Source organism: Geotrypetes seraphini, chromosome 7, assembly GCF_902459505.1.
Source record: "Geotrypetes seraphini chromosome 7, aGeoSer1.1, whole genome shotgun sequence".
Lineage (NCBI taxonomy): Eukaryota > Metazoa > Chordata > Amphibia > Gymnophiona > Dermophiidae > Geotrypetes > Geotrypetes seraphini.
In genome coordinates, this window is record NC_047090.1 from 11,209,189 (window position 1) to 11,225,001 (window position 15,813).

At 45.6% G+C, this 15,813-nt stretch overlaps 1 protein-coding gene across 3 annotated transcripts in view; it reads left to right on the forward strand.

Annotated features, from left to right (window-relative positions):
• KDM7A (lysine demethylase 7A) overlaps positions 1-15,813 on the forward strand; it is a 141,003-nt gene that overhangs the window by 92,672 nt on the left and 32,518 nt on the right. For 2 of the 3 annotated variants that reach the window (XM_033950910.1, XM_033950911.1), the window contains exons 11-12: positions 2,708-2,797; positions 13,140-13,349. In XM_033950910.1, the coding sequence (XP_033806801.1) occupies positions 2,708-2,797; positions 13,140-13,349 (300 nt within the window). The remainder of the gene's footprint in view (positions 1-2,707; positions 2,798-13,139; positions 13,350-15,813) is intronic. The other variant, XM_033950912.1, reaches the window with a different exon arrangement.

The window sequence follows — 15,813 nt, forward strand, 5'->3', positions numbered from 1 at the left end:
TGTTCAATTGCAAGCGGATTGTGAAAAATTGCAAGAGGACCTTGTGAGACTGGAAATGCAAAGTGATGCATGTGGGAAAGAGGAACCTGAACTATAGCTACGTAATGCTGGGTTCTGTGTTAGGAATTACTGCCCAGGAAAAGGATCTAGGTGTCATTGTTGAGGATACGTTGACATCCTCATGCGGTGGCTGCTAAGAAAGCAAATAGAATGTTAGGAATTACCTGGAAAGGAATGGAAAACAAAGATGGAAATGTTATAATGCCCTGGTATGGTTTCACTTTGAATACTGTGTAAAGTTCTGATCCCCATATCTCAAGAGATACAGCGGAATTAGAAAAGGTACAGAGAAAGGCGACAAAAATGATAAAAGAAGTGGGATGATTTCCCAGTAAGGAAAGGCTAAAACAGCTAGGGCTTTTCAGCTTGGAGAAGAGACGGCTCAGGGGCAATATGATGGAGGTCTATAAAATAATGAGTGAAGTGGAAAGGATAGGTGTGAATCGTTTGTTTACTCTTTCCAAAAATACTAGGACTGGGGGATATGCAATGAAGCTACTAAGTAGTAGATTGAAAACAAACCGCAGAAAATATTTCTTCATGTGTAATTAAACTTTGGAATTTGTTGCCAGAGAATGTGGTGAAATCAGTTACCTTAGCGGGGTTTAAAAAAGGTTTGGATAATGTCTAAAAGAGAAGTCCTTAGGCCATTATTGAGATAGCTTGGGGCAATCCATTGCTTATTCCTAGGATAAGCAGCATAGAATCTGTTTTATTACTTGGAATGTAGCTAGGGATTTGGGACCTGGGTTGGCCACTGTTGGAAACAGGTTACTGGTCTTGATGAACCTTTGGTCTGTCCCAGTAGGGCAATTCTTATGTTCTTATTTTATGAGTACTGTGATGGATTCAAGGTTAACCAACAGAAATCAAATATGCAGAATATTAATTCTAGAATGTACAGGATTAGAAAAAATTATCTCGCTAGTTTTGTACCCATCTAGAGACTGCTGCTTTTGAGCAGAATGAATGAATCATCCTTAAGATATTATATGGGCAATTCTGTTTAGGAAAGACAGCAGATGCTGATTCTTCAGATCTCTCAAGTTGGAGCTTCTAGGTTATCAGCTATAGCAGTAGGAATCTGAGTTACCCCAAGAAGTTCTCAATCTCTTAGGGCAGTGTCTCTCAAACTGTGTGCTATGGCAAAGTGGTGTGTCATGAGAGATTCCAGAATTTTACTTTATTTTAAAGATTCCCTTCATAAGTATACACTAATGATGAAATGTGTGTTTGCTTGTCAACTATCGAGCCGTGTTTTGAGTTAATTTGCATTAGAAAACAAGTACACCCATTACACTGATTAGCAGTTTCACCCTTGTTACAATTGCCCATACATAGCTTAAAGAGCTTTAAATAGCTCTCAAATTTAATTTTTGTTGGCTTTGCAATTTTATAATATCAGTTAAAATGTGCGGTGAAAAACATTTGCTCCGTTTAGTGTGCTGGAGTTAAAAAAAAGTTTGAGAGACACTGTCTTAGGAGGTTTGGAAGACTTACCTTCTGCTGTCTGCGGCCCCTTACTCAATGAGGGAAAAGGACTGTGAGGCCAAACTGGAGAAAATAGCAGGCCTTGGTTTTGCCTCCAGCCCTTGGTTTTGCTACAGCCCTTCTCCACCATGCTGTCTGGTGGAGAAGGGCTGTAGCATTCAGTGATTTAGGATGGCTGATGCCCTGCAGAAATTCTAAGGTTACCATCTTAAGCCTGTTTTTCAGGCCATCGGAGTATATTGGTTCACCTCCAGTAGTGCCAAAACAAGGCCCGGGGGGGGGGGGGGGGGAGGATGACAGAGGCGGCATGAGGAAACGGATAACCCTCCCAGCTGGTTTTTTGTGCCTTTAGAGAAGCCAGCTTTGTCTGTGAATGATGCACCTTACCTTTTGAAGTTGAGGGCTGCTTGTTGACAGATGAAAAGGGCTGCGAAGCCGAATCTGGACCTGCAGGAGCCTTTCTGTGCTTGTAGATGGCCCGATGTTAAGTCAGGTCACAGGAAGTCTCCTGATGTTGGTGATGAAGGGGTGGAGCCCTTCATGGCTTCTGTGCAGTCTCTGCCACAAGCCCATCTGGTGGGCTCTGCCAACTTACTCCGTTCTGAGCCTGTTGGGGAGCGGAGTTTCACTTCCCCCAGCGGTGCCAAAACCAGGCCCTGGGAGGAAGGAGCCATCGATGCGACCACCAGGAGTGAAGAAGTCGTGCCGGGAAGCTGAGGGAACTATGATGAAAAGTGTTTGCTTTTGCCACAGTCGGCTGAGAATTTACATGGCTTAAAAGCCCACTCTGTTTCAATTCTTTGGTGTGAAGGAGACGAGTCTAAAAAGAGCAAGTGAAAGGGGGGGAGAACTGTGACATATCAGGAACGGCTAAGAAAAAAACTTGACAGGCAAAGGAAGGAACCTTGGAAGGCGGGAGTCCTGCAAATGTCCAGTAAGCCAAAAGCTTAGCGTAGCTAGGGGAGAACACTGACACACAGGATCAGCTTGCCTTAAGCTCAGAGTTGTAAAGGTCAGTAACTTAAATTCAAATCTCACTTTATTTTTGCTTTCAGTGCACCACATGTGGCGGCAGTGGCCATTCCAAAGGCTGTGTGGTTGGGATAGTGAACTTTATTATATATATATTAACATCATTTTTCTCCCTTCTAAACAGTTTGTGTCAGAACATGTGTTTGAAATCCCGGACAATATTCGTCCAGGGCATCTTGTTAAAGAGCTCTCAAAAGTGATCCATACAGTAGAGGTAAGAGCAGAAACTGACCCTGTGTGTTTGGTGTGATTGCATTATATTCTGTGAGTTTTTGATTCTTCAGTTCCCTACTTAGTTCACTGCAGATTACACAGACAAGAATAGCTGAATCATCATTAATTCAGGAATTACAATCAAACGTTAGAGAACCATTATTTATCATATATGCTCGAATATAAACCGAGATTTTTAGACCAAAAAGGCCCAAAAATGGGGGTCTCGGTTTACATTTGTGTCTATGCATGAGTACTTCTGCAACCAGTTTAAAAAATATTAAAATTTTAACCTACCTGGGGATCTGTCTATGGGGAATGGAGTCGTGGGTCAGGGGCAGGCAGCTGATTCCTCCCAGTGGCTGCAGTGGCAGTCGTCCTTGCTGTTTTGCCAGTTGCTAGGAGGAGGAGGAGGAGTGAGGAATCAGCAACACATCCTGATTGTATTCAGCCCTGCCTTCGGTCCTGGTCCCGCTAAGCCAGCTAGCAATAATGAAGCCAGAAGTCATGAGGGCTTTCCCTCTTTCCAAGCTGCTATAGTTTCTGCCGTCCCGATTCCACCTCCCTCTGAAGTTACTTCCTGTTTTTAAGGGATGAGATCGAGACCAGCAAAGCCTATAGCGCCTTGGCAAGAAGGAAGGCCCCCGCGGCTTCTAGCTTCATTATTGCCAGCCAGTTTAGCGGGACCAGGACCAAAGGCAGGGCTGATTGCAATCGGGACACCCCACTGATTCCACACTCCCTCCTCCTCCTGGCAGCTGGCAAACACAATGGACAACTGCTGTGGCCACCATCGGGCGGAATCTGCCGCCTGCCTCAAATGTTGGACCTATCCCTGATCCACGACTCCCATTTCCCACATCTAGACCCCCAGGTAGATAGTGTTGGAAGAGGCAAAAGGTAAAGAGGTGATGGAGAGAGATCTTAAATAGAGGGGGGAGAAAGAGAGATGGTGTTGAAGGAAAGAAGGCAGAGAATATGCTAAATGGAGGGGGCAAGAGAGGAGATACTGGTTAGAAGAGTGAAAATAGAGGGGAGAAGAGAGAAAGAGAAGATGCTGGAAGGTGGGGGAGGGAGAGTTAGCAAAAAACAAACAAACCTGGAGAGTAATAGGATGAGGGAGATAGCTGTGAGTAGAAGCAAAGATGCACGAAAAGGAGGAAAACTTAAAGGAAAAGGTTAAAGATAGATGTAGGAGAGGAAGTGAAGAAAACAGGAAGGAAAGAAGAGGCAGATACCGACTGTAGACCCTGGAAAGAAAATTAAGAAGACAGAAAAAGCAGAAACTGGGATAAACATGAATAAAATGGACAGACAAAGGTAGAAAATAATTTTATTTTTAATTTCAAGAACACAAAATGCAGTTTTACAGTAAATTTACACTGCTTTCTTTTCAAAAGAATAGAGTACAGTTTTTCTTTCTCAGGTGTTGAACTGCATACAGCATATGGCTTCTTGCTTGATTTTTGTCTACATTTATTTAAGTTTCTGGTTGCTTGTACAGTAGTTGCGTTTTCCTATGTAGGGGCCTTGTTGTGAATGTTAGCTTTGGGATATATGCATGACAGATATTTGTATTATGTTTAATGACTTACAAGATAGCTGATGGAGAGGGAGGGTGAGCAGTCTTTATAGATCGGCTCACCATGATAACCCTAATTTCCAACCTCGGTTTATATTTGAGTTAACCTTTTTGGGGGGAGGGGGAGGATACTTCAGTTTATATTCGGATAGGTTTATATGTGAGTATATACGATATAAATAAACTGTTAAAAAAAAAAAACTTCACTTACTAATGAGAAGTTCTTGTACAATCCCACTCCATTCCGGGACCATTGGTTTATTTTCCCATACTCACCAGGACTTGTAGGAAGCCTCATATTTCAGACACTTAAGCTCTTACCTCACTACTGTCCCCTCAAGAACCAGTTTCTTTCCTACAAGCCAGGCTGTAGGATCTAGTTTTTTTCTGCTCGTGTTTATTTTCATTGTTTTAATGTTTTCGTTCATTGTTTTCACCCTCGTGCTGCAGAGATTCCCCACGAGGAAGAGCTCTGACTGCAGGAGATTGCAGACTTTTGGAACTAATCTTCTTCCAGGGGGGTTGGCTGCTTGTCAGTGCACACTCTGGACAGCCTGCACTTTGGATTGGGGCTCTGGGATTCTCTTGGGAGCTGGCCCACCCCAGGTTCGTCCACTAGCGGGTTGGGTGCAGGCTACATAGCTCAGTGGAGGTATTCCTGGGATCAGGGCCGGATGCATTCCTTTGCCAGGCGTCTGCACAGCGTGTTCGAGGGTGGTGGAGGTACCCAGCTGTAGAAGTCAGGCTGGTGGGGCAGTCCAAAGATTTACAGTCAAGCTTGCCTGTTCCTTAAGGCAAAGGATCTCCCTGTAAGCAAATTCAGCTTCCATTGCAGTGTTTTCCAGTCAGCACATGGCACAGTGAGTACAGGCTGACATCCTAAATCGGCAATTTTGGTGGGTCTGGAAAAGTGGATTTTACTTAGTTTCCTAGTGTGTCCTAGTCTCCACCCCACCCCTAAAATCACTGTTTTCAGGAGTTCTGTGCTTTTTCCCATGCCATCTTTGATTTTCCTGATCTGAAATAAGTTATTTTTAGCTCATGTAAGCTTTGTTTTTGCAAGAAAACCACTCCGATGGACTCCCCAGGGCAAGTTTTGGTGGATGGCTTTCAGATGCGTAGCTGCATTCCATGCAAGCTGTGACCCATGAGGGGGCAAAATTTTTCCGAACCCTGTGCCTGCGATCTCTGAAAGGGGTTTTCCTGCTTTTTCTGCCCATGTATCCAACAAAATGACATTGGATAAGGGAGTTGGAGAGTGCGCAGTCACCATTCTGGCAAAACATCAGCGCGCCTTAGTTGGAAGATAAATGTTGCATATCTTCCAAGAGTTCCAGAAAGGGTCTGCAAGAGGCAGCTCCTGATTTTGTTGATATGCTGAATCAAGCATGTTTGGCTAAGGAATCCTTTCTACAGGTGTCCTCGCTGGCCATGAGGACCTCTTCTCCTCTGGATCAGGTTCTTTTCTCTTGTCCCTTATTTGGGATTCCGGTCCGTTCACCAACCGTGCCTACTGTGACTCCAGACACTCTAACCATGCCTCTATTTACACAGGCAGTCACCGCTGCGGCGTGAGATGTTGCCGTCCTTGTGGATTTCCAGGACAGCATCCGGGTAGAGTCCCAGACCTGGGGGAGAATCCCACTGTGTGCAGATTTTTTAAGTCTGTGCATCTAGTGGATTTGATCTCTGAATCCCTCTGAGAATTGATGTTGGAGGCAGGACATTCTGTCCCACCAGATTGTTCCCTGATGTGTGACCAGAAGCCGCAATTCACCTCTTTTCCCGATCATTTTGACCTAGTTCGGATTCTCACAGGTATTTGGGTGGTGTCTGAAGGCCCCTTGATGAGTACTTGAGCCATGTCAGCTCTGTCCCAGGGTGGACGCTTTCCACAGTGTTTTTGCTTCCCTGAAGGTGGATTCCTCGGTGGCGCAGGTCACCAAGCACACTTCTCTTCCCTGCGTTGGGGGGGGGGGAAGAGGGGGGAAGGGGACCATCAAATGGATTTCTTTCTTCAGTGTCCATTTGACTCAGCAGCTGCTGGCATACAGGCAGTTACGGCCTCTTCCTTTGTTGCCAGGGCATGCCAATCTAAGCTCCACAATGATCCTGACACTATTCTGCACCGGGACCTGGATTTCCTGGTCTTGGAGGTGGCTCATACGGTTGATACCCTGTCTGACATGTTGAAAGTCTTCTCTTTCATTTTGGCTTGCAGAATGTGGTGGATATGACAGTGGTCAGGTGATTCATCCTCTAAATTGACTTTGACCTGGTTGCCTTTCCAGGGGCAAATTCTGCTTGGCCGGGGTCTAGTTGACTTCATGGCTAGTGTGCAGAAACACAGATTTAAGTCTTTGCCTGTGAACAGGTTCCACCCCTCTGGGGCTCAGGGCACCATACTTTTTGTTCCTTCAGACGTTCTCGTCTGTACTTTGGGGCCCAGCTGGCCAGCGTTCTCCTCCATCTGGCAGACCACAGTTCAGCAGTTCTCTGAGCCAGCAGTCCATAAGGTAGTGTTCAGTGGCGTCTGCACAGAAGCAATTCTGACGCCAGGCCTGTGCCCCCACTCCTGCATATCGTGGTATTGCGTCTCAGCTTTTCTGGCCGAATGGCAGACCTTTACCTCCTACCGTTGGATCCTAGAGGTCCTTCAGGATGGCTACCAGCTTGAATTTCATTGTCCTTACCAATTGTTTCCCAGATTCCCTTGCGGGTAGACCTGAGACCACCCGGGCAGAGGCCACAGTTCACAGATTGCTGGACGTTGCAGCCATAGAACCCATTCCAGAGCAAGACTTAGGTTCTGGGAGATGCTCGATAGGTTGGAGTTCACTTCTGAATCTTAAGATGGTCCATGCGGTGCTGCGAGTGACCCGCTTTAGCCTGGAGCCGGTATGTTCGGTGATTGCCTCTGGGGCTCTAAGGGAGTTTCTAGCCTCCCTGGATCTAACAGAGATGTACCTCTGCACTACCATCTTCTGGCCTACCGGAAGTCCCTGAGGTTCTAAGAATATAAGAATTTCCGCTGCTGGGTCAGACCGGTGGTCCATCATGCTCAGCAGTCTGGTCACACGACGGCACTTAGGTCAAAGACCAGTGCCCTTATTGAGTCTAGCCTTACCTGCGTACGTTCTGGTTCAGCACGAACTTATCTAACCTTTTCTTGAATCCCTGGAGGATGTTTTCCCATATAACAGTCTCGGGAAGAGCGTTCCAGTTTTCTACCACTCTCTGGGTGAAGAACTTCCTTATGTTTGTATGGAATCTAGCCCCTTTTAACTTTACAGAGTGCCCTCTTGTTCTCTCCATCTTGGAGAGTGTGAACAATCTCTCTTTTTCTACTATTCCCTTCAATGTCTTGAATGTTTTGATCATGTCCCCTCTCAGTCTCCTCTTTTCAAGGGAGAAGAGGCCCAGTTTCTCTAGCCTCTCATTATACGGCAACTCCTCCAGTCCCTTAACCATTTTTGTCGCTCTTCTCTAGACCTTTCGAGTAGTACTATGTCCTTTTTCATGTGCAGCAACCAGTGTTGGACGCAGTATTCCAGGTGGGGGCACACCATGGCCCGGTACAGCGGCATGATAATCTTCTCTGATTTGTTTGTGATCCCCTTCTTAATCATTCCTAGCATTCTATGTGCCCTTTTTGCCGCCACTGCGCATTGCGCGAACGGCTTCATTGACTTGTCTACAAGTACTCCCAAATCTCTTTCCTGGGAGTTCCGGACATCCTGTATTTGTGCATATGATTTTATTACCGACATGCATCACCTTGCACTTATCCATGTTGAACCTCATTTGCCATTTTGCAGCCCATTCCTCGAGTGCGTATATTCACCCAGTGGGTGGTGGACACCTGGAATGCGCTACCAGAGGGCGTGATAGGACAGTACGGTATTAGGGTTCAATAAGGGTTTAGACAATTTTCTGAAGATAGAAGGGTATAGATAAGAGGACTACTACACAGGTCCTGGACCTGTTGGGCTGCCGCACAAGCAGACTGCTGGACCCGATGGACCTCTGGTCTGACCCAGCAGAGGCACTTCTTATGTTGTTATGTTCTTATATGTTCTTATGTCTCGTAGGTCTTCGCAATCCTTCTGTGTCCTCACTACTTTGAATAACTTTGTATCGTCTGCAAATTTAATCACCTCACTTGTACCAATTTCCAGGTTGTTTATAAATATGTTGAAGAGCATGGGCCCGGGCACCGAACCCTGCGGCACTCCACTTGTGACGCTTTTCCAATCCAAGTATTGTCCAATTACCCCCACTCTCTGTTTTCTATCTGCCAACCAGTTTTTAATTCACGTGAGTATATCACTCTCGATTCTATGGCTCGCAATTTTTCGAAGTAGACGTTCATATGGGACCTTGTCGAACACCTTCTGAAAATCTAAATATACAATGTCGACCGGGTCACCCTTGTCTATCTGCCTGTTTATTCCCTCGAAGAAGTGCAGTAAGTTTGTCAAGCAAGATCTTCCTTTACTGAAGCCGTGCTGGCTGGTCCTCATCAGATTGTGTCTGCCAGGGTGATCAATGATGCGGTCCTTTATCAGCGTCTCTACCATCTTTCCCGGTACCGAAATCAGACTCACTGGTCTGTAGTTTCCAGGATCTCCCCTCGAACCTTTCTTGAAGATCGGCGTAACATTCGCCACTTTCCAGTCTTCTGGAATCCTTCTTGATTTGATCGACAGATTGGCTATTAGTTGAAGCAGTTCATCTCTAGCCCCTTTCAATTCCTTGATTACTCTTGGCTGGATGCCATCCAGTCCCAGGGATTTATCGTTTTTAAGCCTATCAATCTGCCTGCATACCTCTTCTAGACTGACCGTCGACCCTGTCAGTTTGCCGTCTTCATTTCCTGTGTATAGCCTGTCAGCTTCTGGTATATTGGATATCCTCTTTGGTAAATACAGACGCAAAAAATGTGTTCAGTTTGTCAGCGATGGCTTTGTCCTCCTTTAGTACTCCCTTTATTCCATGGTCATCTAACGGCCCCACTGTTTCCTTTGCGGGTCATTTCCCCTTAATATATAGAAACAGCTTAAAAAATTTTTGCCTCCTTGGCTATTTTTTCCTCATAGTCTCTTTTGGCCCCTCTTACCGCCTTATGGCACTTGCTTTGATGTTGTTTGTGCTTTTTCCAGTTTTTGTCCATTTTTGTCCTTTTTCATTCCTTAAACGAAGTCTTCTTGTCTCTGATCGCTTCCTTCTGGAGCAGCGTTTCCAACAGTCTGAATCCTGCAGCACGATTGGGTCCTGCCATAGGTGGTGAGGATGACCAGGAGGCTGAGGCCCCTTACCCCACTGGAGCCAAACCAGGCTGCACACCACAGGTGCCCTAGCCAATCGGTATGACCCCCTATGGGGTCTCAGCAGATGCCCGATCATAGACCACGGCAGGAAGACATACAGAAGGTCTCCCCACGGCCAAGGCTGGACTGGAGCATCCAGGACCTCATTGCTGGCCCTGCAACGTCGACTGAAAGACCGAACCGCTTACTGGTGAGCCAAATGGGGAACGCTCCCACTATTGCACTATGCAATCAAATGCCCCTTGTGACATGGATCATGCCCATGGAATCCAGAGTCTGTCTGAGATTTGCCTGAACATAGACCACTCTGACCACATGCGCCGCTGATGGCACCATGAGGTATCTCTCCACCAACAGGAAGAGAAGCTGGGCCAGCACGATCAGGGAGGCACTCCTGGCAACCCCCTGTTGGCTGCCATTTTATTATCTGAGAAGACACGTACAATCAATGACAGCAATGACTTTCGAAGTAGAGGAGAGCTATTTGAATCACCTAAAATTCAAGGTGTATGAACGACCACGTGCGCACTAGGGAAGCTGACCGTCTCAGAGCAGGGATGATCGTGCAGACTACTCCCCAGCCTTTGAAACTCGCATCCATCACCAGAATTGCCCCCTTGGAAATTTGGAGGGGACCATCACCCAGAGAGAAAGATTTTTGTGCCACTGTCATCCAAGGCAGGGGCGCATGCAGTGGATCCTATTGCTGGCTCCAGCACAAAATCAGAGCATCCTGCAGCAGACCACATCAAACATCACCACCATGGTCCCAAGAACATGGAGATACTGCCAAATCATCGGAACTGTGGTGGCCAGAAGGGCCCTGATAACCTGCCGGAGCTGTTTCTGATGGGACATGGGCAGGAATACCTCAGTTAGTGCAAATCCTGCATTGGCTCGAGGTGACTGCATGAAGGAGATCACTCAGCCCAAGTGCTGAAGCAACAACACGACTTGTGGAATGGCCTGACATCCTGCGGACTCCGAGCAACCAATTGCCCAGATGCGGAGTGAACAAGACTCTCGTGGTGTGCAGATGGGCTGCCACCACCACAGCACTCTGGATAAGACATGGGCGCCGTTGCCAACCTGAAGGACAGTGCCGCAAACTGATTGCCCCTCTACTCTGTAGCAAGAAGATGTCCGTGGTGGCTGCCTATGCGAAGGCTTGGAGATGTTATTGGGAATGGTGTGTTCGGCAGCAGGAGGAACTGTCCCTTCTGTTGGGTCTTTGTATTTTGGAGTTCCTACAGGCTGGCATCTTGAAAAGCCTGGTGGAGGAGTGTGTGGCACAGTGGTTGGAGCTATAGCCTCAGCACCCTGGGGTTGTGGGTTCAAATCCATTGCTGCTCCTTGTGACCCTGGGCAAGTCACTCAGTCCTCCACAGCCCCAGATACATTAGCTAGATTGTAAGCCCACCGGGACAGATAGGGAAAATGCTTGAGTACTTGATTGTAAAACTGCTTAGATAACCTTGATAGGTGGCATATAAAACACCTAATAAAAAAAAACCCATGGTAGCTTCTATCCAACTCCAGATTGCAGGTTTTTCTTGTATGTTCCCTAATCCCCTGAGGGGCTCCCTAGCCACTCATCCAGATGTCGTCCATTTCTGAGGGGCACCCTGAGGCTTCAGCCTCCACTGCGACTCCCCTGTCCGCTTTGGATTCTCAACTTGGTTCTCCGCTTTCTGGCTCGTCTGCCTTATGAGCCTCTAGAGCATGCATCTTTACTGGACCTTTGATCCAGACAGTTTTTCTAATGGCCATTACCTCCACCATAGGGTTGCGGAGCTTCAGGCTCTTTCCGGCTAGGATCTCTTTCTGCATATTATAGATTCTGACATTGTTCTACGCACTGTTCTTTCCTTTCTTCTGACAGTGGTATCTGTTTTCCACTTTAATCCGGAAGTCTGGCTTCCTGCTTTTGCTTCCTGAGGCCCGAGAGAGCAGGACAGGTGCTGCGGTCCTTGAACGTGTGCATGATCCTGTTACAGTGCCTGGAGGTTACGAACTATTTTCATCTCTCTAGCCATCTTTTTGTGCTGGTAGATCCTGCTTGCAAGGGCAGGCCGGCTTCTATTTTCAGATGGATACATATGGCCATTTCTTCTGCTTATGTAGCAGCTGGTAAGATGACCTCTCTCACGGTGAAGGCTCTTCTACCAAGGTGGAGATGGTGCGGTATATAAACCCAAGGTTTAGTTTAGTTTAGTTTAGATTCGTAGGGCCTCTACCTGGTCCTGTTTGCCTATGTTCCACAATTTTACGGGATTGCAGTGGTGGCCAAACAGGATGCTGCTTTTGGTGCCTCTGTTTTGGCAGCAGGCTCATAAATTTCACCATGACTCTATGGGACTGCTCTGTTATGTCCCAGTGGGATTGTACAAGAAAGAAAGATTAGGTTCTTACCTTTGCTAATCTTCTTTCTTGTAAATTCACACACTAAGAGATTTCATCAGCGCTTTTTGTCCTTTCAAGCAGCTTCTTGGGACAAGGATTTGAATAATTTAATTGCGTCCTCCAACTCCTATCGCCAATTTAGATGTGCTTTAAAAACCTATCTTTTTATTAAATCTCTTGGCAGCTAGATACATTCAATTCCATTTTTTTGTAGATCCTTTATCTTTTGTGAACTGCATAGAACTTAATGGTTTTGCAGTATAGAAGTGCGTATTTATGTTATGTTATTCCGGGAACCCGCCCTGTGCTTTGTTAATTCACAGATTGTCTACCTTGTACTGATAAGTCGACTTTCAGACAAGCCTTTTTAAGAGTACCATCAGCACGTGCTTGGCACTTGGTTATGACAGGGGTCTCTAATTAAGGCACCCCCTCTTGACAGTGCAGGCTGTGTCTCCTTATAGCACTGCTTCTGTTGTTTAGGTTCCTAATATTTAATGACCTGTTTCAATAGTTGTTTGTTATACATTTCTTATTGTGAGCAGATTCTGCTTATTTGTCAGGGAGTATCGTCGTTCCCCTCCCTCTTGTCTTTGTCCTCTATAGATGTTCCTAGCTGCTTTGCAATAAACCAGTTCTTGAGAGGACAGTGCTGAGGTAAGAGGGGTTAAGTCTCTGAAATATGAGGCTTTCTAAAATCCTGGCGTGTATAGGAAAATAACCCAATGGTCCCGGAGTAGAGTGTGGATTTACAAGAAAGATTAGAACCTAATCTTTTGTACTTGCCTTCTCTAAACTTCAGATTTGTTGTTCAGAATATGTCTACCAATTATACTTGGACTTGTCAAAAAGTGCCTGATTTTCAAAATTCATAGGCCTAAGAGCACTTGCAATACGCACCATGGATTGGATGACGCTATTATTTGGTTTTCTAAACACTTCTGTGACTGCTTTTGTATGTTGCTGGAAGCCTTGGGCCTGCAAATGACTTATTGAAATCTAAAACAAAATGTTTTTAATGCTTGAAGGATGAGAGTAGCAAACCATTGAAATCTCAGGGAATGCTGGGTCTGTGCCCAGATACTCACCTCTCACAAGAGAAGAGATCCCTTCACCATTCCAGGAGAAGAATTCGAAAGCTAAGAGACCATTCCAGTAAAGAGCCCACCAACCTGGATATTCTGGAGCTACACACCAGGGAGGTGCTTAAGCGACTGGAGATGTCCCCCTGGGAAGAGGCAAGTATCCCTGTAACATTCAGGGCCGACGTGAGAGTTAGGCAGATGAGGGGATTGCAAAGGAAGGCAGCAATAGATTCCGACAGCCACACAAATTCAAAAACTCATCTCTGTATAATTTTACTTGTGAGCAGGATGGACAGTGTTCAAATAGCCCACTTACATAGATAAATGGCTGCTTAACTGAGAAGCGGCTCCTTTTATTAAGCTATGCTGATCACTAGTGCAGGGGTGGGGAATGTCGATCCTCAAGGTTTTCCTACAGCCTCCAATGAATGCAAATAGATCTCGTGCATATTCATTGGTCTACCAATATACAAATACCACCGGGATTTATAATAAATTATCAATAGCTCTAATTAATTAAACAATAATTTTCACATTTCACAAACTCTGCTTATTCATTATACGCTATTTCATGGCCACACACAAGTGTGAGATCTCTGTTGAGGCATTACTTTGAATGGGTTCTGGTTTGGAGATCTCACACTTGTGTGTGGCCATGAAATAGCGTATAATGAATAAGCAGAATTTGTGAAATGCTGAAGCGGGTAACAATCTAAAGCCCCTGATGACGCTGAAAAGCGAAACATGGAACTGTGTTGGGCTAACTTGCACAGCTATTTGAGGTGGATGATATATGAAGAAGAACTGAAAACTGGATGAAGTAAATAACCCACATGAAAATCGGCACTGTGATGTAGAACAATGGACATTGCTTTATAGTGAATGAGCTGGACTTATTGGGACTTATAGGCAGGATTGGGAGAGCTTCAGATGTATTTAAATGATATGAATTGTGTTTAAATGTATTTTAACTATGAAGTATTTAATACATTTTGTGAGTTAATAAAAATAAGTGTATTTATGGAATATAGCTCTTTTTGTGTATAAAATTATTGTTTAATTCATATTCATTGGGGAAAACCTGACTGGGTTGAGGACCGAGGTTGCCCACCTCTGCACTGGTGCATGCATACCATAGCTTAAAAGTAAGTTCTGAATGTGCGCATAAACCACACACGCCAAAGATTTTCTGTGCCAATTGGTGCATCTTTATTACTGCACACTGATTAGTGTGGAGTTAGCACGTGAACCCTTACCTTCTACAAAAGAGGGTAAGGGCTCACATTAATTTTAGTCTGTGACCATTAGTTTGGAAAGTGGAAAACCGACCATTTTCTGGCAGTGGTAAAAATGGCTTTAGGGCACATCAAGGCCACTATTTTACTGCTGCTCTTTAAAAGGATCCCTAAATGACTTTTGGAAATTGCTCTCCTTGGGAATCACTTTAAAACAGGACACTTGTGTGAAATCCAGAGATTCCTTAGGTGCCCAAGTAGAATGAAAATTTTTAAAATAAACAAAGGAGGCAGCTCCAACAGAGCAAAAATGCCCATGCTTAAACCTAAGCTTGTTCCAAGAGAAATCTAAATACATGTGTGTACTCTATACTTGTACCTGTGTAATTTATAAAATATACATGTACTTATCCTAGGACAAGCAGGCAGCATATTCTCACACATGGGTGACGTCACCGATGGAGGCCTGGTATGGACACTAGAAAAGTGAATTGCAATTTTAAGTTTAGAAAGTTCGCTATCAGCCTGCACCATGCATGCGTGAGTGCCTTCCCACCCAACGTAGGTGCATGGTCCCTCAGTTTCTTAGCTTCTGCGGAGCTAAGAAGATGTGTTTCAATGGCTGTTGAAAACTTTTTTTGCCGTCTCGCTCTCGCGTCAGTGAGTTTTCAGTCATTTTCGTGTTATTATTTATTTTTCTTTAGTTAACCTTCGGTTAAAAAAAAAAAAAAATCTTTGTTTCTATCTTGCGGGTTTAGTCCAGTGGGGCCTATTGTACAACCTTGGCCTCTGACTTTGATTTTGCTGAGGCGGTCTTCCTGTCGTTCACTCCTGCAGATGGGATTTAAGAATTACGGTCGCTGTGCTTGGCCCATCTCTGTGACTGACCCACATTGCTGGTGTCTCCAGTGGCCGGGGCCCGAGCACCATCCGGAAACCTGTTCCCGGTGTTCTTCTCTTCAGAAGAGGACTTTGAAAAACCACCTTCTTCAACAAGATGACACCGCGTACATCGACACCAGCAGACACATCTCCAGTGTCGCAACCTTCAGTGGGTAAGCTGGCTAAGAAGCCTTCCCTTACCCCATCTGGGACTCAGGTAAAGATGGCATTGAGTCAAGTCATGCTGACCTCGAAAAAGTCCCATAAGTGCCCAGTCCCGATCTTGGTGAGTGCCTCGACATTGGCTTCCTCATCACCGGACTGGAGTGCTGCACCAGTGGTACCGGTGAAAAAGCCATCGGTACCGGTGCTCTCCCTTAAGCAGAAAATTGGTAATTTGTTAGGGTGGAATTGGGTGAGCATTTTCAAATGAACTTATGGCCATGTCGGCACCGACTCTCCAGGCCAGGTCGATACCGGTGACAGTTCAGTCTGAGCAA